This window comes from Nelumbo nucifera, chromosome 4, assembly GCF_055504915.1.
Source record: "Nelumbo nucifera cultivar China Antique chromosome 4, China Antique-T2T, whole genome shotgun sequence".
NCBI lineage: Eukaryota > Viridiplantae > Streptophyta > Magnoliopsida > Proteales > Nelumbonaceae > Nelumbo > Nelumbo nucifera.
Window position 1 is genome coordinate 10,026,470 of NC_142652.1, and position 23,787 is coordinate 10,050,256.

A 23,787-nucleotide genomic window follows, 5' to 3' on the forward strand; every position below is an offset into this window, starting at 1 on the left:
TTAATGGATGATAGGGTAGGTTGAGATGGTGGTGATGAAGGGAAAAAGGATGAAGAAGGGTGAGGAAGGAAATACAAAGAGCATGCAAGATATGAGCATTGGGATGTGGGAATTTTAGGATGTGATTAGGTAATTGGGAAGTGGGTGAGAATTTTAGGAAATTGGGGATTGGCAGATTGAGAAATTTTAGGTAATTGGAAAATGGGTGGGAATTTTAAGAAAGTGAAGATTTAGAGATTTAGAGAGATGTTAGGAATAATTTTAACCTTGTTGATGTGACAACTTGAGAGAATTGGCAACAATGTAAGGCATAGAGGCTAGAAACTAAGGAACAAAGGAGAAAAAGGAGTTGCCATCTAATGTGGTCATATTTATTTTAATATATAGGTAGGGGTGCAAAGATCTGATCTGAGATCCGATAATATTTGGATCGAATACGGATAACCCCTTATATGATATGAGAAGATCCATTCCTATTTATATATTTATAAATATAAATGTATATAATACATATATATGTTATTTATTTATTTATAAATATATTATTTATATTGTATTTTTATAAATTTGTTATATTATTTATTTTTTTACAAAAAACATGTATATATATATGAAGAAAATAATTAAAAAATAATTGCAGTTTTTGTTTTTATTTATTTAATTTGATATATTTTAATTTTTTTAATAATTTATTAAATTTAAAAAAAAGTAAGTCGGATTAGATCAGATCCGATCAGATCTAACATACAGTGTCGGGTCAGATTCAAAAATACCTTGATTCGAATCCAATTCGACCTGTTTGCATATCTAACATTTGATGTAAATTTATTATAATGATTATAGTAATTACTAAACCAATTTAAATAGCTTATCGTTATAGTGCCCTTATTAAGGTTTAAATTGGACTGATATATACTTCACCTGGTCTAAATGTCCAGTAACTCTTGTTTCAAATTTGCTAAATAAATACCATGCATCACATGTGAGTCCGGATCTGCTCTCACAAAATGCATGTACTGGCCATACATCGAAAGCATCTCCCTCCCTTCTATTGATTATTTAAGGGAGATGTAGTCAATACAGGGTGTGACGTGACTTTGAAATCGGTGTGAGGCATATTCTGTGAGGAACAGATCTGGCTCCATCGCATGGACATCGATTAGTATAATCATGATTTTAGAAGGCGTCTGACGCGAGGCGGCCAAAAAACGCCTGGCCTCTTAGCCTCAAAAAAACCTGGGTGGTGTTCTAATGGGGGTAAACATGTAAAAAGATGAAAAGCATCGGGTAACAGGACTTAGGGTGGGAGACGAACATATTGGGATTTGGGGTTTCCCCCCTTTTCTTCTTCCTGGTTCGAACTGAATCGTGCTCTCCTCAGCGGCTCAACCTTCATTGAAACGAGGATCAAGGTGAGTTTTTCCTTTTTCTTTCTTTCTTTCTTTCTCTTCTTCTTCTTCCGTTCTGGCGCAACTGCGCAAGGGTTTCTCCCTTATTCCATTCGTCTCCTTCTTCTTCTTCTTCTTCTAATTTTTTATCTTTGTAATTTTCCTGCGATTATTTCTTGTCTACAGCATAGGTAACTCCAAGGTTTGAGATTTTATTTGAAATAGAAACTGAAAACAGAGTTTTGCTTCGAGTTTCCCATCGTTCCATCTTCAATATTCAATGTAACTTTTTGTTTTTCTAATTTTTTAATTTTCTTATAACACAAAACAGAGTTTGGTTTGAACTTTGAAGTCTGTAACTGACTAACAATCGACTAACCAAGTGATCAACGGCCAAGGTAAGTTCTTATTCTTCTTTCTTAATTCATAACTTTCTATCGTTAATCTGTTGCGGTTAATTGGTTAGTGTTACATAACTATAAAAATTTTAATTTTTTTTATTGATAATTGTTATTAAAAGTTTAAAAATTAAAACTGTTGTTATGGTCATTCTGAATGCCTTTTTTATTGCCACATGAAGAAGAAAATGAATGGAGTCCGAAACTATGGTTTTAGTGATAAGGGACTTGCTCCAAAAGAAATGGATGTAATTTGAATGATCATTGGAAATTTAGAATTTAGAAAACAGGATTTTAAATTTTGATTTCAAAGTTCAAACCAGGTTTTGATCTTTAATTAGGCTTGAAGCCTTGAAACTAGAATTTTAATTGAAACATTGGTAATTTTTTTATTCACTTGGGAATTAGAGAACTTGCTTATGCTAATAGGAACAAATTCTGGTTAAATTTTCATAACTGGATGAACATGTTTGTTATACCTTGCTTGCTAGTTGGTACTTTTAATGAGCTTACCTACTAATTTAAAAATTTAAATGTTTTGCCTAGTTTTATAGGTAGGAAGTCTATTTATTACAAGAAATACATTTCAAAAAAAAATTATTGTAAATTTGTATAGTAATTTGCAATTTTGAACTTCACGGATTCATGTTTTGTAAATCGCTATTGGATTGCATCAGGTGTGTTCTTCATCCCGTCTTCTTTTTCTTTTTTTTTTCACCTTTTTCTTGTATATTTTAGAATTTGTATTGTGGTATCAAATTCTATATGGTAATTGGTAGTTACTAGTTATTTTGATTATAGTATTGATTTTTTAGTGCTTAGATTTCATAAGAGTAATCTTGAAAAATTTAAACACACATTTAATAGTTATTGGACCATTATACATTAAATAAGTCACACATAATTACATAAAATTTCAATTATTTATTTATTTTTATGCTTTTTATTAATTATGAACTATGCCCATAATTTTTAATTTTTTAGTTTGAGGCTTATGCCTCGCCTCTTTGGCACCCAACCACCCCGCCTCCGCCTTTAGCCTTTTAAAACCTTGAGTGCAATGTATAAAAAATAGAAAATAGAAAAAAGAATTAAAACTTGAAAGCAACAAAAAATTATGGCCCCGCTTGGCTAGTAGATCTTTTAAGTTTTTTAAAGATAGAAAGACGAAAAATTGATCTTTTCTGTTTGATTGCTACTAGCCCGGTAGCCTAGAAGACAGATTCGCACCCTACAAAGGGTGCTCCATGGAATCTCCAACCCGTGTATTATGAATCTCCCCATGTATGGGAGGTGTTCCCAATGCACTCTGAGATGTGAATGTGGGGCGCCAATGATCTCAATTTTTGCAGCTTCCAAGCTTTTTGACTGCTGTGGGCTTTTGAAAAATAACCCATCAACTACCCCATGTTTGAAACCATTGCAAAAAAATCCTTTCCATTCCTTCATCGCAGAGAACTGGAGAGAGTTCCCATCCTCTAATATACTCCCCTCTTCTTCTACTCTCAAATGCTGGATAACAGTACTTCTCTACGCAGGTCACTAAAGAGAGGAATAGCAAGCACCAAGAAATTTACTTGAGATTTTCTAGCAGAGAGAGAGGGAGGGAGTTTTTTTTTTTTTTAATTTAGTTTCAGATTGCAGTTGTATGGTTAATTGTCTGGAAATTGGGGTTTTTCTTTAATTTTCCTCTAACTAGGAAATTGTTCCACGTTGCTACATGGGCTCTTGGGTGCTCTGTGGGGTTGCATTGGCAAAACAACAGATAGATAGGAGAGGAGAGAATATTGTTTTACTTTCAAAGATGCTGAGGATGAATCATGTATGTCAAACTGATGGACATTATGGGGTTTGTTACATGCTGTTTCTGCAGGTAGTCATGCCTCTAGTCCTTACAAAAGTTCTTTGAATACGGGGACTTCCATTTTGTTGTTGAAAATGCATCTCAAAATGTACCTATGAGCTCCTCACTGGCCATAGATTACATTAGTGACTCTTTTTCCCATTTCAGACTGGCCATAGAATTCTTATGTTTTAGAACTCTATCTTAAGTGCATAACAGAAGACAACTGTTACGAAATACCCCACCTTCAGGAGGCGTCCATGATTCATAATCTGGGCTACTGTTAAGAGAGATAGGTCTCTCAGGACCTAGCACTCTTCTAGGTCCTGCATTATCCTTTCTACTCCACCTCTTCACCTTAGTGACAGATTACAGCTTGGATGAATGCCACCGAAATAGCTCCTAAATAGCACTCTTCTAGCATACCAATTGTAGTGGCAGATTGACATGTTTAAAGAACACTACAATTGTGTTTGTAATACAAAGAAACAAACCCGAAATGTTGCTGCATATCATCTGATTATGAGGTCAAGGAATAAGCTCAAAAACATTAAGATTCAGTGCGTGCATATCATCTGAAGCAAGACATAAGATTGTCAACTTAGATGATAGTTTTAAGTTAATAAATCAATTGATTAACTCACTGAATTTGTATTTGTATCAATTAGTACTATAAGATGAAGTGAACTAGTATCAAAACCTTGTATATGGTGTCTGAGAGCATAAAAATTGCTGGTTGCCTTCGTCACATCATGTGCAGAACTGTATCTCCTGATCATATTTGTATTTATCATTTCTGTTAAGAGCAAAATGCTAAAAACTACTGATAACAGTCTTGCTTACATTTGAATTTCTTTGTAAATTCCTCAAGTCTTGCTTACATCGCCCAGTTAACTATAAAATTACTGATAACAGTCTTCATGTATTTTTGAAGCCAAACACTTAATTACGTCTTTCCTTTACTATAGCAATCTCAGGACAGGACATACCCAAGTCAGAAACACTTCGATTTACAGCCAGTGTCAAGTCAATAAAGCAGTCATTTGGTTCAGTCCTAAAATCCCATAGACCCAAAAAGAGAAACAAAAGGTTTATTGATACTATTAGTTTCAAACCATATGAAACTGTGCATTTGTCAATGCCCACAGTGTTAAATGCATTTTTTTTTGAGAAAGTAAATCTGGTGGCTGCATCTTTCGATACACTCAAGTTCTTCCCCAACACTTACTTTCCTAGAGTAACAAAGCATCAACATCCAGTGGCTGCACTCTTGAATCTTGACTGCATATATCTTGTTAAGATCAACCCTATTTGGAACCTTTTCCAAGGCGAAGAAGGGAAAATAAATCATGCAACATAATTCAAGAAAAAACCAATCATCATAGGATTTGATCCATGAAAACCTCTACATAGCCCCAACCATCTTCAACATCAGGTCCCTCCTAGAGTCCTAGTACCCATATATGACTGTAGATACTATAGTAACATTTGAATGACTAGAAATGGATCTAAGAATATGTCTACTGGATGCCACCAAAGGGCCACAATGATCATAATCCAAGTGATGCTGCTTATTCTCAAGCAGCCAGGTACAAGAAGCTTGGTTCCTACAAGTGTACAGTGAATTTGTTAATGTATCTGCACATGGAAGAACCTAGAGGAAAGTGACCATGAATATATGCATTATGTTAGTAAATGAACTTTGAAAAGACAATACATTAGCACCAAATAATTTAAGTTGAAGATTGAAGGCAAGACTAGATGACCGATGACACTGCAAAGCTGCTTCTTGAGGACAGTTGCAATTTCCCACATGCAAGGACAAACCAACAAATCCGTTCTAAAGGAATCAAATATGTTCTGGCCAGATTGACCTCTAGCTGGGTTGGTTTAGAGCTATCAACCAGTCAGGTGGGTCCAGATCAGCTTAGACTAATCTTGAACTGAGAAGAGCTCCCTGAAGTCTAATATATTCCTCTAAGATGTTCGAGTCAAGTGACTTCACTTATCCTGTTTGGTTTTGTGACCATGTTTTTATAATATTTTAGCTAATTAGAGTAAGTATTTGATAACTGAAGTATCACTGATTTGTCTAACTAAAAACAATTTGTGTTGAACATGTACAGACTTGCTTCTCTATTTGAATTTTATTCTTTTCTTCTTCTTCTTCTTCAGCCTGTTCAAGGTCATAATCAGCATTTTTGCTTGCTCAAGGACATAATCATAACAAGTATGGTTTCACCACCCATTTAATGGATGTTAGTTTGTGTGAATATATTTTATTGGTTTATACATTATGATTCTTGCAATTGTAACTCATTTTTTTTTTTTTTGTTTTTTTGGTTGGTATATGAATGATACCATTATAGATGTCTACTAGTGTGGTGAACAACATTGCATTTGATAGTGCACCAATTTGTCAAGCTAATTGGACTTTGGACCAAGAAAACATATTCATAGATTTGTTGGTTGAACAAGTCCAAAAGGGTGGGATGACTGGTTTAAAGACCAGTGCATGGAATGAAGTTAAAAATGGGTTTTTTGCTAAATTTGGATTGAAGTTTAACACAAAGGCTTTTATCACTTATTGGAGCTACTCGACTACTCCTAGGTTTATATGGATGGCTTCATTCTCAATCCTATCCTTTCTAGTTTTTCCATTCATCCATCTTAGCATTCACATTTATGCCATTCTCATTTTCTGAACATGTTGTTTCTTGACTGAGATACTAAGGAATTGGGCTGAAATAGCATAAACAGATGTGCCCAAAGTTCTTGTAAGCATGGAATGGAAGCCACGAGCACGGAACAAACTAAAACTGAATTTCGATGGGAGTTTTCTTTGCAACCCTGGAAGGGCAGGCATAGGGGGTGTGCTTAGAAATTATCTGGGTGTGGTGGTGGCACTCTACTCTGGATCAATAGGTTATGGTGACTCAATACAGGCTGAATCTCTAGCCCTACTTCAAGGTCTAAAGATGGCTGAGCAGATAGGAACAGCAGACTTAGAAATTGGAGACTCTCTATTGGTCATCTCTTGGGCCAAAAACATCACATCAGCACCTTGGAAGCTCAAGTTTATTTTCAAAGAAATTGACACACTTGCAAGGAAGTTCAGCTCTCAGTTTGGTTGGGTTAAAAGGGATGCAAATGGGATGGTGGATACCCTAGCAAAACAAGGGGCAAAAAGATCTTCATTGTATTGGGAAGAATTGTAACTGATTGCTGGAGATTGCAATTTCCTATGCAATCTTTAGCTATTGTATCTTAATCTCTCTGTTATTAATGAAAGATTTTTACTGATAAAAAAAACATGTTGTTTCTTGACTGCCCAACACCACCAGTTCCATACAACATGGCTGGCCTTAACAATTGTTTTATAGAATTTCCCTTTTTTTTGATAATTGAAAGATAATTTTGTTAACCAAAGAAGATAAGCTGTTACATGCATCCCTTGGAGAGGCGCAAGGTGCAACCTCATTACAGAAAAACAAGAAAAGGTTACAAACTTTCCCAAAATAGCTCTTCCCTAGATACCCCTTGTTTGGCAAGAGAGTCGGTGAAAGCATTTGCCAACCTACCCACCAATCGGACTCTAATTGTCATGTGTCTTGTTAACCATCTGACTTTTTTTTTTTTTTTTTGAGCTATAGCTCCAAATAACTGAATCTGGGTTCAATAAGCAACTTGCAGTCACCTTAGAGTCCCCTTCAATCAATAATTTCTCTACCCCAAGTTGGTTGCAATCTGAGTTCCTTGTACAACAACTAGCAACTCAGCCCTTGTAGAATCACTTACTCCCATCGGGCCTGAAAACAGTGATAAGATACTGCTCTCTTCCTCAGTTCTCAAGACTCTTCCAATGCCTGACAGTCCCGGATTGTCTTGACTCCCATCAAAATTCAGTTTAATAAAACCTTTCGGAGGAAGTGCTCAAACTGCTACAAGTTTATTTTTCTTAGATGATATGTTAGCTATTACAATCTAATTTCTCCAAAAGTCAACAAAGGAAAAGGGAATAAAGGAGTCTAGGGTTCTTAGCCACTGTATAGCTCTAGTTAAAATGCACTCCTTCACTACTGAAAGGGTTCTCTCCTTGTCATGAAAGATTCTAGAATTCCTTCCCAAATAGTCCTCAACGTGGCTACTCCGAGGCATCTCCACATGCTTCTCCCTTTTTTTTGTTGGTCAAACAAAGGTAGACGGGCTAAACAACAATTTTACTTCTGATGGCAAATTCCATCTACTACCAAACAATTTAGACATCCAATCCCACAGGGTTGCAGTGAAGGGGCAAGAAATCAGTAAGTGGTAGCAGATGCACCTACCACACAAAAGTCTAGATGCACCCCTCCATTTTGCCAATCTACTGTAATTTTGTGTGACATCCTAGTTAATCTCTCCCTTGTTATGAATTATTGAACCAGGGTACTAGAGATGGTCACATTGAGTTATCTCTTGGTTTCCAATCCTAAGTGTATCCTAATTTACACTCCTATTATTAGTAAATTTACATGCCATATACTCTGTTTCAGTCCTTATTTTAAAACCTCTTGTTTCTAGGGAATTTGTCCTTATTTTAAAACCTCTTGTTTCTAGGGATTTTGCCCATAAACTTAATTTTGCATTTAATGATTTAATCCTTCATTAGTTTCATGTCATCACTTAAGACAATGTCATCCACAAACAACATATACTCTGTTTAGTAAATTCATCTATGATCAGTGCAAATAGGTAAGGGCTAAGTGCTGAACCTTGGTGAAGATCCATCTTAATTGTAAAATCTGAAGTCTCTCTTATTGGTGTTCTAACATTGGTTGTTAGAAGAAGAAGAAAAGCATAAAATTCAAATAGAGAAGCAAGTTTGTACATGTTCAACACAAATTGTTTTTAGTTAGACAAATCAGTGATACTTCAATTATCAAATACTTCCTCTAACATTGGTTGTATAACTTGCTTCGCCCCCAGCCCCTTTTCAAGACCCACCTTTCAGCTAGTGCTATGCATATTCATTCTTCTTAATATACAAGATTTTTATTAAAAATAAAGTAAAATGAGATCCTCTTTCCTCTTCTTCCTCCTCCCCTTCCTCTTTCCTCCTCATCCCCCTCCTCTTAAGGAGGCATATGGCTCCTTGTGTTTGAGAGGCTTACGTCTTACGTCTCTTACATTATTTTGAACTGTGCTTCATGCCTCTAGGTAGTGGAATGCCTCATGTCATGCCTTCGTGTTTTAAAACATTGTTATTCACAAGGGAGCCAACTCTACTTTTGTCTCATCGATACCCATATCCTCAGAAGCTACACATCCTAAGGACTTTAAACCAATTAGCTTGGTGGGTGGGTTCTATAAGATTATTTTTGAAGTTCTGTCCTTGAGTTTGAAAGAGGTTCTGTCCTTATTGATTACTCAAAATCAAGGAGCTTTCATTCAAGGAAAACAAATCATTGATCAGATTTTGATTACGAACGAGTCTGTAAAAGAGATGGAAATATCATCTATCAAAAAAAAAAAAAAAAGAGATGGAAATATCAAAGGCCAAGGGGTGGGTGTGCAAATTAGACTTAGAAAAAGCCAAGGATGGCTAAACTTAGGTTTTCTTTATGATTCCTAATTCATTCACAATCAAGAATTAAACAAATATTATAAATCCATAGAACTCCTTCCTTTCCTTTTTTGTCCTTTTAATACAAGACATCATTCATTAAGATGACTTAGCTCTTATTCTCATGCTATTTATTGATCCATCTGATCTATTGGGTTGGGCCATCTAATGGTGCAATCTACCATGTGTTTGTCCTCTTCTTCATACCAAAGGGAATCCGCCATCTGGCATTGGTAACATGTAATGTGTTGATAAAGTGGGCTCCAAGTAGTTGTCATGTCTGATATTAGATTTTGTCTAACCATGTTTATTTTGTGACATGCTGAATATAACGAGGAGGTGGACTCCTAAATATTAACTGTCCATATCTGGTGATAGTTTGATTTTAGGTTTTGTTTTTCATGTGATATTAAACAACATCTATAGGATAAGGAGATCAACCAAAGCATTTAGCACATGGGAAAGACCAGTGATGCATATAATGGGTTTAGAATAATGCTAGTTGGCATTATGTATCATATGAAATGGGCTGATGTGGTTGACTTTAATTACATGTCATGTAATCAAATGTGGTAATGGGACATATTTCTGATACCCAGAGGTAGTATCAATTTTCAGGCATTCTGAAATATTTTCAGCAAACAAGTTTTTATAGAAGGTGCATAAATTTCAGACATCAGGAGTTTTCTTTTACTGAAATTACTAGTAGATTTTTCAGTACTTGACAAGTTATAAATTTCAGTAATTTTAGGACTGAAAGTACCAACAGATTTTGAGTATTTTAATAAGCTATAGAATTAATATTTTAGAAAATAAATTATGTTCCAGTTTTCATTTACCAAACAGCATGTTACTTGCATTTCCTGTGATACATGGGTGCATTCTTGTTGCCTTAACAGGAACTGTCCAATCCATTGAACATTTGAACCGACATGATGATCTACCGTCTTTTAAGTTTCAAAGTTTAGAACTTTAATTTTCAGTTTTTTGTTTACCAATCATTATATTAATTGCATTTCCTGTGAAACAGAATATATTCTCGTTGCCTAAACAGTCCAATTAACAAAACGTGCACACTGATCTTTTATCTTCAAATATGCTTCTAATGTAACATATCTTTAGGAAGCCACATATAAGCATTGACACAGCTCAAGTAACTAGAAAGAAAATGAAGAAATAGCTAAAAAATGAATAAAGAACAAAGAAACCAGATAGAACTTTATAGATAGAAATTGATTGCATGGAGATGCAACAACATTTGGGAACTCCTTCACCCAAGAGAACTCTTTCACTCTCAAAAGTAAAGCTAAATATAGATGCTCATGCTTGAAGTCTTGTGACTTTATTTAGAAAGAAATATAGTTATTGGAGCATTTAAAGCAAAACTAGCTATTAGAAACCTGATGAGGGCGGATTTGGCCCTCCAATGACATTGTGACACATGGCACCTCAGAACAACTAGGTGACACCTGGAACCACTCAGGCAACAACTTGCCAAATTGATGGTGTCCAACCTGGCGGCTTGGCACATGCGCTGACTTGGCGACCTGCGAGACGTGCTCGCCGACAAATTCGGCATGCATACCCCACGATCCTTGGAGGTTGGCCCTCGTTTCGGAAGATGGTCAATGTGCATGGTAGTTACCTCCGAGGATTTCAGACCAGTTAGACACGACCTCCCGGAGATCTCGGGGGCGGTATGTGAGCAAGGCCTATATAAAGGCACCAACCCCAATGACAGGGGGGAAGGGAGGCAAGTAAGCAAGTAAGCAAATTCTAGCTCTCATACTTTGCGATTTTTAGCTCGCAGTTACTATGAGAGTACTGACTTAAGCATCGAAGCGACCTCACCGGGTTAGCCACCCCGGGTCCTCTGATATTTGGTTCCTTGCAGGTCTCTAAAGAGCAACGAAGCTTATGGCCCATGAACGTTGCACATCACACATCCATACATCACATGCAGGGATAAAATTGATCCAATCAATTAATATCTGTAAAGCCCATTATTAAGGCCCATATTAATTCATAATATTACTAATTAATATTATCTAGGTATATGGGCTGAATAGCAAAGAGCAATTCGGCCCATATAGCTTTCTCTAGTTAATGGGCTTAAGTAGTTTTAACACATTAAAACTGAGCTTTATAGGTGTGGGCCGAATTAGGTCTTGCAATTAACTATCAATCCCTTGACCTAAGAGTGAAAAATTAGGGCTGAGAACAGCCCCCGTTGAACCACAGATTCAGTCCAACCAGTTTGGTCCAATCTAGTTCGAATGGGTCTAGGGTTTGATCTTTTAATTCAAGACTCAATTCAAGATTTGATCTGAAATTAAATTACTGATTAAAGACAATCAAGAATCAGTACTAGGGCTGTTCGCAGATCTGCTTCCTGCAAAACAGATGTTAGATTACAGTTTGCAGTTTCACAAATTGCAAATCGCAGATAGCAAAACCCTAATCTGCGAAATCTCAATTCCGCTTGCCGCCAGGCAGCCCTGCACCTGGTCAGCCCGGCGCCTCACAGGCAGCTCGCCACCTGGTCAGCCCAGCACCTCACAGGCAGCTCGGCACCTAGGCAGCTCGACACCTAGGCAACTCCATTTCGGCCTCTGAGTCATTGGCCACTTGGAAGCAGACCAAATGACGAGGTACTTAGCCAAAAAAAACTGATACTTAACCAAAAATCGATTCTTCAAAACCCACTACAGAACTAATTGTTTGAAACTCACAAAAAAGTAGTTGCTAGGAATCCACTAACCAAAGTAGCTGTTGGAAGCCCACCAAGGAGTTCAAATGTTGTCCCATTTGTCTTCTCCTTTGAAAAATGATTTGTTGCTTTTCGGAGCATAATTTTAAGTTGCATCAATCTCTTCTTAATAAGAACTTGTCCTCAAGATTTAACATCTCCATAAGAATAACTTACTGTCATTCTTCCATGAATTCTTTGTTACTAACTTTTTATTAGGCAATTAATGATTTAAACCTTTAGGTCCCATTCGTTTATTGGTAAGTCATTTACCAGGGAAATGCACTTACCCCCGGGTAAGCACATTTACTTGTGTTCTTTTGATCATAAATTTTACGCAGGTAAGCTAAACAATTGAGCATTTTCCCCACAAATTTCATTATTAGAAGGGACAATTTTGTCTGATAATGTTTTGGCAGCTAAAAAAAGTTAATTACCCACTTGGGAGATGGGTATACCCATGGGAAGCTGGAAGCACGCTTACCCGTGGGACCAACCGTTACCAAAAACAAATGCTGGATTTTTGGTCAGTGGGAACAACTTTTCTGTTGACTAGTTCCCCCACCCCCCCATTTACCGAAAAACGAATGGAGCCTTAATGCGAATTGGTAATTTCACTATCTTTTCAAAAAAACAGTAGATTGTAGTAGCTCATCATTTTCTGAAATACATGAATTGTCCACTCGTGTATAATATCTTGTTTTCACTAGATAGTTGAATGCTGACATGCAGTATGTCACTTGTTTGTCAGGGTCAAATGGATCTGGAGACGGAGAATCAAATAGCTGCAATACTCATGAAAGATGCAGCAGAACTGCGGCGGCAAGCTGAAAAAGAAGGTGTTCTTGCCTATCTTCGTCAGCCGAAAGTAAGGGGTCGACCAAATGCACGTTTTTTAACTGCAACTGTTCTTGGTGTGCAACAAGGTTAGTGCTGCAGTTCACTACTTTCTTTTAAATGCCTTAGGAAATGTGTATGAATTGTGTCAGGTAGAAAGGATAACATAGGAATCATATTTTTTAATGTACAATAATCTCTAGCTTCTTATAAGTTTATTTAGGCCCTGTTTGATGATTAAGTACTTGTTAAAAGAAGTGCTTGTTTTACAAGTACTTCTTAGAAGTACTTATTTTAACAACCACTTAAGGCTGTTTGGTAACCCACTTTTCAAATCACTTATTTGGGTGGGAATGTTTGGTAAACTCCTTTCCCCATAAGTGCTTATATTGACACAAATGACAATTTTAGCCCTCCCCCAATTTAATTCTTTGTTCTTTTCTTTCTTTATTTTTTCCTTCATTCAGTTCCTTTGGAATAAATTGTGGGCAACATACACAAACAGGATGACATACCAATCTCACATCATCAAGTTCAGAAAACAAGAAATAATGGAGCAGTGGGCAAAACAATCAAAGCAAACGTCTCTTACATAAAGAAAAAAAATCAATACGTGAATCTGTTCAACTTGACATTTTGCTAAACTTTGGAACCCATTTGCTGTTGGTTCCTGAGAAAAACCCAAGAATGGAAAAAAAACCAGGAAAAAAAAACAGAGATCACAAGTGTAGATCTACTAATGGAAAAAAAAACCCATTTGCTGTTGGCCTCACAAATGGAAAAAAAAAAAACAGAGATCGATCTTTGTTGAGTTTCAAGTTAAAAAAAACAGGAAGAAAATACAGAGTTTACAAGTGTAGATCTACTAAGCTCTTGCCGCCGGTGGATGGACGGTGAATTTGTCGCCGTTCGAACAGGAGAGTTCACAAGTGTAGATCTACAAAGAACAGGGGGTTCAAGTTAGCAAAAAACCAAAAAAAAAAAAAACGATTAAATGAGAAAAAAACTTCAGAACATAGAAGAAAGAGGCCAAACGACGGGCCCGTCGGCCATTGTTCCTCACCGCTGATCGTCGTCGGTGGACCTGCAATTGGTGCGCCGCTACTTGGGTTTGAGGTTCGAATGAATGGAGGAGGTATAACCCTTGTAGGGGTATTTTAGGCATTATAAAAATTTATCAAGGACATGTTCGTCCCATTTTTTTGGAGAAATACTTAAAAAAAGCCAACTTGAAGTCACTTTTTCAAAGAAGTACTTTAAAATTCCCCACTTTTTTACCAAACACCCATAAGTACTTTAAAACCACTTAATGTGTGGTCCAGTGATTTAAAAGGCGTGCCTAGGCGCATAGGGGAGGCACATTATTTTTTACGTGAGAAATAAGAATTTCAGACCCTAACATAGACTTGTTCGGGTTTGCCTCGAGGGGCGTGCTACAAAGGCGTCTCATAGAATCAAGAATGCAATATGTTTTACATCACATTAACTACTTGAAGCAATGCAATTAAGGAAACAAAGAGATTGTGGGTTTTACATGCTTGAAAATGCTTTATATGTTTGCTTTTATTTTTAAATTTTCATTTGAATACACTTTACATGTTATGTTTATGTATTTTAATTTTAGATAATATGTTTTTAAAATCATATTAACATTATGTTTAATATTTTTAATTTTTCTTTTTGCATATTTTAAAAATTTTTTGGCATTTTTTTTGGAAGTTTCTGACCTTTTTTATTATTTAGCTTTTTTTTTGTAATTTTGTGCCTTTCTTAAAAAGGCGCGTGCCTCGCCTCGTGCCTTGCGCCTTAGGCACAAATTGGCCCTTGTGCTTTTAAAACACTGGTGTGGTCCCATGTCTTAAAAGAAGTACTTCTTAAGTGTTCTCAAACACTACCTTAGAGCCTGTTTGGGAGTGCTTATCCTAATAAGCACTCATGAGATTTTGGTGAAAAAGCACTTATTTCAAACAGGGGCAGTATGGGTATTTTCAAAATGACATGGTGGGCCAAGATGGGCCAGAAAGGAAATAAGCACCTACTAAATAAGTGCGTAAACACAAATAAGTGCTTATTTTCGGGGATAAGCACTTATTCAGGCTTATTTGCCAAGTGCAAATAAGTGCTTATTGGTGTAGTCCTGGCCCAAAATAAGTGCTGATTTGAAATTGTATTCCCAAACATGGGCTTAGAAATTGTATTCTTTAATAGAAATGGTTGATTGCTTCTCATTTTCTCAACAATATTTTCTTAGCCATTTCCTTTTCCAACTCATGCTAAACAAAGCCTTGTTGATCATTAGGGGAAGAACAAGACCAAGGAAAGAGTGTATGGATGCTGTAGCTAATGTAATAGAGGATATGAACAGTGATTATTGTGTCATTCTGTCCAGAGTGGAGAGTTTGCCTTTTCTGTTTGAACCATGTCAGTTGAGGATAAAGGGAACCTCTTGGATTTTCCCAATTATTGGGGCAATACAATCTGTTGGTGTATGAAACAATTAACAGAAGTTGGATGCATGTAGTTTTCCATTTCATAGAGCTCCTGGGCTTATTTTCAGCCAAGACATGGCCCACTATTTGACTAAATTGATTAATGAGGTCAATGGTGCTTGGTGCCCAGAGAGTAGAGGTCAGACCCACTTGTGCATTGTGTGCAAGGGGGGTAGTTGTTGGAGCCAGGTTTTGTGCATTATATTTCATCCCAGTGCCTTCTGTGGTGTTTCCTTGTTTGATTTATTTATTTTTTTTGAATATGGTTCTCATCAGCAAATCGAGCTGCTGAAGTCAATGAAATGTGGCGAGTCCGGCAGAAAGAGCTAGAGCTGGATGATAGGCTGAAAGAGAGATCAAGAGACAAGAGTAGTAGTAGGAGGAAGCACGGGAACTACAATGGCTTTGACAAAAGGAAGCATGGGGACTGCAGTGACACTGTCAGGAGGCATGAAGAAACTGGTAAAAATGTTGATCCTTTATGTACATCAAGCAAAAGAGTCGTTGAAGAATGCTACTCTAGCGATGAGGGAAGCCTGCGGGATGAAGAAGTTGAAGAATTTCTGCACTCAAGGTTCTCTTTCACTTCTGTGTGTCTATTTTTTCGCCCCTACCCTAGATTGCAGCCTACTTTGTTTCAATTTACAAAATGAATAGTGCATTGTGCAATTTGAGGTTGTGGTGTTTTTCAATTAGTAATTCTTTCAAACTTTGGCTCACATTCTCTTTTCCGAAAGCAGGGTCAAGCGTGGTAGAGGTGCTGTAGGATCAAGGGTGGATGAAACAGGTCCTTATCTTCAACCTTCTTCGTGTTCCAACTCCAAGGATAAGCTTTTAGCAAGCTCAGATGTACGGCTAAAGGAAGAATGGGAACATCGTGTTCTTGGACCAGAGAAACCTTCTTTTCTGAAGTCTCACGAGTCCTCGGAAGACGAGCCTGATAGGAAAATCTCTGAGAACTCAAAAAAGCATCATTCTAAGAGTAAGCACTTATCAAAAAAAGACAAATGCCGTAAAAAAAAGAAAGAGCAGAAATCAAAGCATCGCCACAGGAGTTGAAGATAAATGACTTGGATAACTGAAAAGTCATTGCAATTGTGTAATATTTTTCAAATCCTTGAAAAGTCATTGCAATTGAGTAACATGTTTACATCTTGGATTGTGAGCATTGTTTGTTTTGTAAGCTGCATAATTTTCTGCTAGTAGTTGTACAAAGCGCAACCTTTCATCATGTCTAGGGTTATGATTATATAAAAAATAATCAGGCATTCACTAAGGTAGCAATGGAACCTTCGGTAATATACTACTCCAGTTAGACTGGACTGGACCCATTTACAGTTCACCTCTGAAATATGGCTGTTGAAATGGAGTGAAGAAATAACCTTTCCAGCAGCATAGATTTTGCCCTTTATTTGGTGTCTTCAGGCTTGCTATCTCAATACCCATTACCCAATAAAGAGCTTTTCATGAGTGGCAACCGAGCCACGGGCCAGAATTGCAAGCAGGAATGCTGAGTTACAATTAAAAAAATGCATCGGTGGATGGTTAGCTATCGAGAATTCTCTATACAGATGTCATTAAGGCTGTGTTTGGTTGCAATGTAAATAGATTGCGTTGATGCAAAATCATGGCAGTGCAAATGATTTAAGTTTTGCAATTTAAATAGATTGCGCTGATGCAAAATCATGGCAGTGCAAATGATTTAAGTGTAAATTATGACCTATTTCTGTTTTAAATTTTAGTTTTTTTGTTTGATTGCAGTATAAATAAAATAAATTAAGACATGAAACAGAATAAAGTAAAACCCAAAACAAAATTAAATAAAAATTTGTATTTTTCATTTGTGTTCAATTGCATTTGTACTAATGCAAATTAAATTGCGTTGCAACCAAACACAGTTAAGTTACAATAATAAATGGTTATTTCTATTATCTTTCCTTTGAATAAATAATGAACAAAGACCAATATTTTGATCTTTCCTTATTGTTTCTGGATCAAAAACGGTGACCAAGATTTTAAAAGCTGACCTGGAACCGAAATCATTATGGCCATCGGTTTCCGAAACAATTGTTTGATTGCCTGGATCAATAGGTCATTAATCAAATCAATGGTTTTTGGTCAAATATCAGGTTAAAGGTGAAACGGAACTGATTGCTTGAAACCTTGAACAATTCTTAGGTCAATCGATTCAATTATCCGATTCAGTCCGGCTTTCAAAACCATGAATGTGACTCAAAATATTAGCTCCTCAATATTAGCTATATATGTATTCACATTGACCGTGCTTGCTTTATATCTCACCACTTATAGAGTTCGAAGTAATATTATTATAGAGTTGAGGATAGTATTGTGTGCCCGTTTGGGAGGGCTTTCACGCAGCTGCTTCCTGTTGCAAGGTAGGTCTCACATGAAAGATCATGAAGTTATGTTTATTGAAAACCTCAAAAAGTCCAAAACCGCTTATATTAAACTGAGAAATTAACTTTGTGGTTCAACGTGATACACTCAGTATTTAAAGGTGTTTTGAGAAAAATATTCATTTAATTTATTAAATAATATAAAAATATCTATAAAATGAAACTTTGAAAAAAAACTAGAAAAATAAATCTGTATTGTATAAAGCACCCATTAATAAAGATGTATTGATATTTTGAACCATGATGGTAGTTTTTTTGAGATTAGGGATGGCAATTTTCCCCATCCTCGACAGGGACCCAACTTCCTTGACCCGATGGGGTTAGGAATGGAGATTGTTTTGGCAGGGCGGGGACAGGGATGGGGATTGAGGTCCCTGCTCTGCTCCGACCCCGGTTATATATATATTAAATATATATTATTATATTATACATATTTAAAATATTATTTATAATTTAAAATTTTTATTTATTTTAAGTAAATTTATTTTTCAAAAAATTATTATCTTAAAAAATTTTGGAGATTCGGATTCCCAAGGGGAATTCATCCCCGTCAGATACTGAGATGAGAGTTAATTTCAGAACCAGGGTCGGAAACAAGAAATATGATCCCTGCCCTGTAGCTGCTCCGTTGCCATTCCTATTTGACATGGATCAGTCAATGCAGCTCAATCAGCGTTAGACTGATTGTGTCAAGCATGCTAGGAGTCGATACTGATATCATACTCTAATTCTCTTTCCACTTCAATTGGCAACAACATAAACAAGTTCTACAGCACAGTTCCACTGTTGAGCCCAAGCTATCCCACCCACTGTCAATTGACCTATTTCCTTGGTCTCTACTGTTCTTTTGTTTTTTATTCTTCAACTGAAATTATAATCAATGAAAGAAAGAAAACAAGCCCAACTTGAACCATCTAAAAGGAGAGAGGCGAAGCGAGACAGCAGAGTAACCAGCAAGTTACAATGAATATTATCTTTTTCTTCTTTGAAGAGGTTAAGGCGGTGTTTGGAACCAATACTGTTTTTTGAGAGACAATTTTTAGAAAACGGTATTGCATTGTCATGCTATTTGTTCAGAAAACATTAAACATTTCTTTTTTCTTATTTAGTACCATTGTTGTTGCTATCATACAGGCATTTTTCAATGCCATGTTAGCATATTATTGTTAACAACAATAAGAAAAACGAGAAAACAAAAAAAAAGCGTTTACTCATACCACACATTTTCCGATTTCCAAGATGTCTTAAGTTGCAAGTGGAATTTATCTCCCTATATTTAATTATTTGAATTCATTAGGAATCTTAAGTTGCAAGTTGAATTTATCTCCATATATATATATATACATATAAAACAAAAATTGATTAAAAAGTGTTTGCATTTTTTTTTAATTTGTATAGACAATTTCACTTTTTTCCTTGTTAATAATATGCTAAATTTTGTACTCATAGATAATTAAATTGGATCGAATCATATTTCAATTTCTGATATTCTTAGTAAATTCAGAATCAAATAGATATTTGAAGATCCTCGGATCATCCTATGAGATAAGATATGGGAGGGTTAAGTCTTTTTACCCCTCCCTCCTGGTTGTAATTTCTATATTTCTTTTTATAAAATTTCTGTTATTAATAAAAAAAAAGATTAGATATGAGATTAAATTGATATTTATAAGATCCGTCTTGGATAATTGGATAGGATATAGGATTTACATTATTGGACCAGATTTGGATATAATTCAAAGTCATTCAAATCGAATTGATCCATTTGCATCCTACACAAAATTGGAAAATTGTGTATGGTTAGGGCTACAAATAAGTCAGATCTGATCCGAACCCGATACCAATCAGTTAAGAGGCAGATTCGCATATCTCCTGATACTAATACAAATATTGGCTGATTTGATCCATTGTGACGCGATCTAATTCCTTAATTATGAAATATTATATATTATATAATTTACATATTATATATTTTATATATTATTTTTATATTATATATTTTAATATATTATTATATTATATAAATATAATTCTAATCAAGTCAAATATCTGATAAAATATTCGAATTCGAATTCTAATCATGCCTTTGAAAATCCAAAAGAACCTTATCGGATTTTATTTACGGATAGGATAGGGTGTGCCCTTACCGAATCCAATCCGATCCGTTTACAGCCCTATACCCTTTGTGTGACCGGCCTTTTTGAACAGATGGGATAGGATATAGGATTTACATTATCGGATTGGATTCGGGTACATTTAGATCCATTAGAATCGATCCGATCCAATCCATTTGCATCCTCCACAAAATTGGAAAATTGTGGGTGGTCATTGGACAGAAATGGGAACCAACCATAACTGTAAGCGTCCCCGCCACAATGACAATAGGAGCCGAATGACGAAGAGGATGATAAAGCGGCAATAGCGTTAGTCCTCCCCGTTTGTTTTTTTGGTTTTCAACCGCCTTTGCTTTCCCTCTCGTGTCTGGTTTTATTCTTTGTTCGAGACAAAAAGGTTCTTCTTCAAAACCCTAGTTTCAAAATTCTATATTCCCTATTTTTTTTTATTCGCTGAAGGGGTTTTATTTCGAAGCAAAAAGCAATCTTTCGTGGGAGAGACGGAAGGAGAAATCAGGTCACGTCTTCTTCGTATCCTGAGCTTCAACGAGCTGATGGTTTCTGGTGCCCTAGAGGGTACGTTCATACGCTCATACCCGGGTTGAAATTTGTCAGTATTTGATAGATAACTTTTTCTTTTGTGGATGTTCTGGGCCATATATTTTATCTTGTATATTAATTATTAGGGTTTTCTTGTGAGGTCTGTATATTAAATGTTATAGTAGTTTTTTTTTCTTCCTTTTTTCGCAGGTCGAATTTTCGTTCCTTTGGTTGTTTCATTGGAGTTTTCCCTCACCCATCGTTTGTGTTCTCCCATTTTTTTCTCAAGTGCTTAGCTCTTTTTCCTTAGGTGAACCTGCTGTGTGTTTTTGGGGTTCTGTTATTGTTTGTGGTTGTTTGAATAGAAAATCTGGCTTTCCTTATTTGCTGAGAAAATTTTCTTTCTTTCGTTTTTTTTTTCAAAATTTTAGTTTCCTTGATATCAAACATGTTAATATTGTAAGTTGAAAGTTATAGCGATGTTGGCTTGTAAGTTACCACCCTGCTTTATTGAGAGTGAGTCTTGGTAAACTCAGTTCTTGGGTGTGAGAGAAAGAAGAAACTTGGGTTGTCATATCCAGTTATGGAATTCAACGGGGATTCATCTGTTGTGTCGGCAACTAAATACTGTGTTTTCTCTTTGATGTTGTTATTTGTTAATTTGCTTGTTTTTGCTTACACTTCGAGTGCTCTCTCGTTTATTTATGGTGTGGGGGAAGTAGATGATCCATTGCTTTTTGACTATTGGTATGTTAGGCCTGGTTAAGTAAATGAATGGGTGCGTGAACCAGTCACAATGGCATTGATAACCTACCAGATGCAGGTACTTAAGGAAACCATGGCTTGATATCTACGCAAATATTTTTGTTTGTGCTTTAAGTTTTTATCTCAATGTAAGGAGCTTGTGGAGATTTTTATGGATCATTTCTGTATGGATGAGTCAAATCACATTTTTACCTCTATACTTATATGAAATGTTTTCTATGCTATTGGATTTTGATCAACCTTTTTTATTTAAGAAAAAATCAAATAATTCATCAACTTCTCAAAGTGCTGGAGCCCTATTGATCACCATATGTCCATATCTAACATGCACTTCAAATCGTCTATATGCAATTTGTGGCTTTAACCCCATATCAGAATTTTTTTTTTAACTTACTAATCCCTCTTAGTAGGCTGGTTCGGTTGATTGTTATTCCTATTTATTGCTTTTCAGAGTTCTTATGCCACCTTTCCATCGAGGTCTTTATCATGGACCAGATGCATGAAATTGAAACCTGTAGCTCTTCGGTTGGTTGGGAAATTGGATAGAAGTGCAGCATCAAAGCACAGCCTTTGTTTAAGGTATGAGATGCTCGATATTTATCTATGCTGCTTGCGTTCAAGTTATTTTTCTTTCTCTAGATATGGATTATGAACCCATGGCTGAAAAGTGAAAAGTGACAATGTGTCTACCAATCCATGGTTGAAACTGAAAACTTTTAATTGGTTGGTGAAATTGGACAAGTGCTTAGTTGGGTGCAGGATAACAACTTATGATCTAGATCTATTAGATTCAGTAGCAGGAACTAGCCTATTAAAGGGGGTGTTCGTCACAATTATTTTTGGTATATCTTTCTTCCTTGGCAAATTAATGAAATTCTTTTAGTGTCACTGATCCCAAAAAAATCTGTCAGATTTATCCATTGCTAGGTGCACAATAAGCAACCTTTGCTACCTTTTCTTTATCCCCCTAATCAATACAAAGGGAAATATCCATTGCTAGGTGCACAATCAAGTACATCTGCCATATGCATTAACTGACATTCAGCATTTTTTCTAGAGAAAAAGAAAGTTTACATTAGATTTTTACCCTTTCTGGCTTAGATTGTATGAACTAATATAAAATTTTTCCTTCAGCATAGGTGCTCATTGTATGCTTGAACCGAGTAAAAGAAATTTCAGGGTCAGAGCCTTCAAAAGCAGTGCCCAGGATGATGAATCAGGTGGATGTAAATTCCCCAAGAACAATGTTAAACTCTCCTATGCACCACATGATGGTGAAGAAACAGTGACAGAACCAGCAGGCATAGAGAAGATATATAATTCAGAAGATGGTGAAGATTCACTAGCGGGATCTATAGCCATACATGAGCTATTCAATAAATGGCTGATGATGTTGCGCACACAATCATTGAATCAAGCACCAAATGGGATTTTTGAGGGACCGCCACAAAGTGATATCTCAAAATGTCACAATGGGACCCAGAAACAGGAAGCGATTAAAATTTTCAAGGCAGCATTGTGTTACTTTATGGGACTTCATGCAACAATTAAGGTCCCTCTTGTGATATTGTAAGTATTACATTCTTACATTCTTACATTCTTAATCCTGAGAAAGGGTTCTTTCTGATACCCTAATAATATAGTTGTGGAGTCATCATTTCATGTTAGCATCCAGTTGCTCATTTTTTTGTACAGCCAACAAATTATAGTTAAGATTATAAACATAAAGAATTGTTCAGTTCTTTTTTGCTTTATTGATTGACCATTATATAGTTTTATGAGCTTGGACAATGATGGCAATGGTGGATCTGTAACTGAGTTATTGACACGTTGTGTGCAGCATCCCTTGGTACCTGTCAGTTAATGTGGTTTATGGGCCTAAAGTCTCGAAGGAATTAACCCCTCTTTGGGTATTTGGGCCACTGATCGTGGCTCTCTACATCAAGATGCTCCGAGGACTCTGTGCATTATATATTTTCAGCTTCAAGCAGACCGTGCAAGTCTTGAAGAACTTACCAACCTACTACAACTATGTGGCCCGGGGCAAGCTCAAGGAAGATCTGCTAGCGTATTTCTGGCAACCTGTGGTTGACATTAAAAACATGGACCACAAAGAACTGTTTAGGAAGAAGCTGAAAGAGTTAGAAGCGTGGTTGGTGGAGAAGTACTTGGATTTCGTGGAGTCAATATGGCCGTATTATTGCAGAACAATCAGGTTTCTAAAACGGTCTCATCTCATTTAATTTCAGAGATTGTTGTGTGTCTTGATTGAGGAAAGCGGGAGGAATGGTTTTACCTTACAGCCTTTCAACGAGGTATTGTTAATGGAACGGTTCTGAATGTGTCCATTAATCAATGACGGGGCATTTTTGAATTATTTATTTAATTTCATTTATGTTTGACAGGAAGCAATCGTGGCTTAGAAAATCAATGCATCATCTTTTGCTATTTTACATTTGTTCTTTCGGCTCCGGTTTGGGAAGAGTACGCTTATGGAGTTGTACACCGATTGATTTAAATTTTTGGACCGTTGTAAATCTGAAGTGCCAATATATCAATGTAAATAGTTTTTATTGAAGTTATCGATTATCGATAAAATGGAGTTTAACATTGATTTTCGATGTTAAAAATCGGACCAAAAT

General features: G+C 36.2%; 2 protein-coding genes across 14 annotated transcripts; both read left to right on the top strand.

Annotated features, from left to right (window-relative positions):
• The first annotated feature begins 1,083 nt into the window (after positions 1-1,083).
• LOC104591438 (G patch domain protein) lies at positions 1,084-16,585 on the top strand. Of its 5 annotated transcripts, XM_010250265.3 has the most exons (6): positions 1,084-1,412; positions 1,720-1,786; positions 5,805-5,859; positions 12,735-12,909; positions 15,586-15,883; positions 16,050-16,585. In XM_010250265.3, the coding sequence occupies exons 4-6, from the start codon at positions 12,741-12,743 to the stop codon at positions 16,366-16,368; spliced, it is 786 nt and encodes a 261-aa protein (XP_010248567.1). In that variant the 5' UTR covers positions 1,084-1,412; positions 1,720-1,786; positions 5,805-5,859; positions 12,735-12,740; the 3' UTR covers positions 16,369-16,585. The 5 variants fall into 5 exon arrangements, with proteins under 5 accessions (XP_010248567.1, XP_010248569.1, XP_010248568.1 ...); XM_010250267.3 differs by lacking the exon at positions 5,805-5,859 and having other exon boundaries at positions 1,090-1,412; XM_010250266.3 differs by lacking the exon at positions 1,720-1,786 and having other exon boundaries at positions 1,091-1,412.
• Positions 16,586-20,054: 3,469 nt separating this feature from the next.
• LOC104591437 (uncharacterized) lies at positions 20,055-23,723 on the top strand. 9 transcript variants are annotated; one of them, XR_734254.2, is made up of 6 exons: positions 20,057-20,416; positions 21,137-21,203; positions 21,597-21,724; positions 22,280-22,714; positions 22,986-23,460; positions 23,551-23,723. XR_734254.2 is itself a non-coding variant. In XM_010250261.3 (6 exons), exons 3-6 carry the CDS (start codon positions 21,177-21,179, stop codon positions 23,386-23,388), a joined length of 993 nt encoding a protein of 330 aa, XP_010248563.1. In that variant the 5' UTR covers positions 20,057-20,237; positions 20,316-20,416; positions 21,137-21,176; the 3' UTR covers positions 23,389-23,723. The 9 variants fall into 9 exon arrangements, 7 of the variants coding, with proteins under 7 accessions (XP_088758617.1, XP_088758620.1, XP_010248563.1 ...); XM_010250261.3 differs by having other exon boundaries at positions 20,057-20,237; positions 20,316-20,416; positions 22,986-23,723; XM_088902491.1 differs by having other exon boundaries at positions 20,055-20,416; positions 22,325-22,714; positions 22,986-23,723.
• Positions 23,724-23,787: the final 64 nt, after the last annotated feature.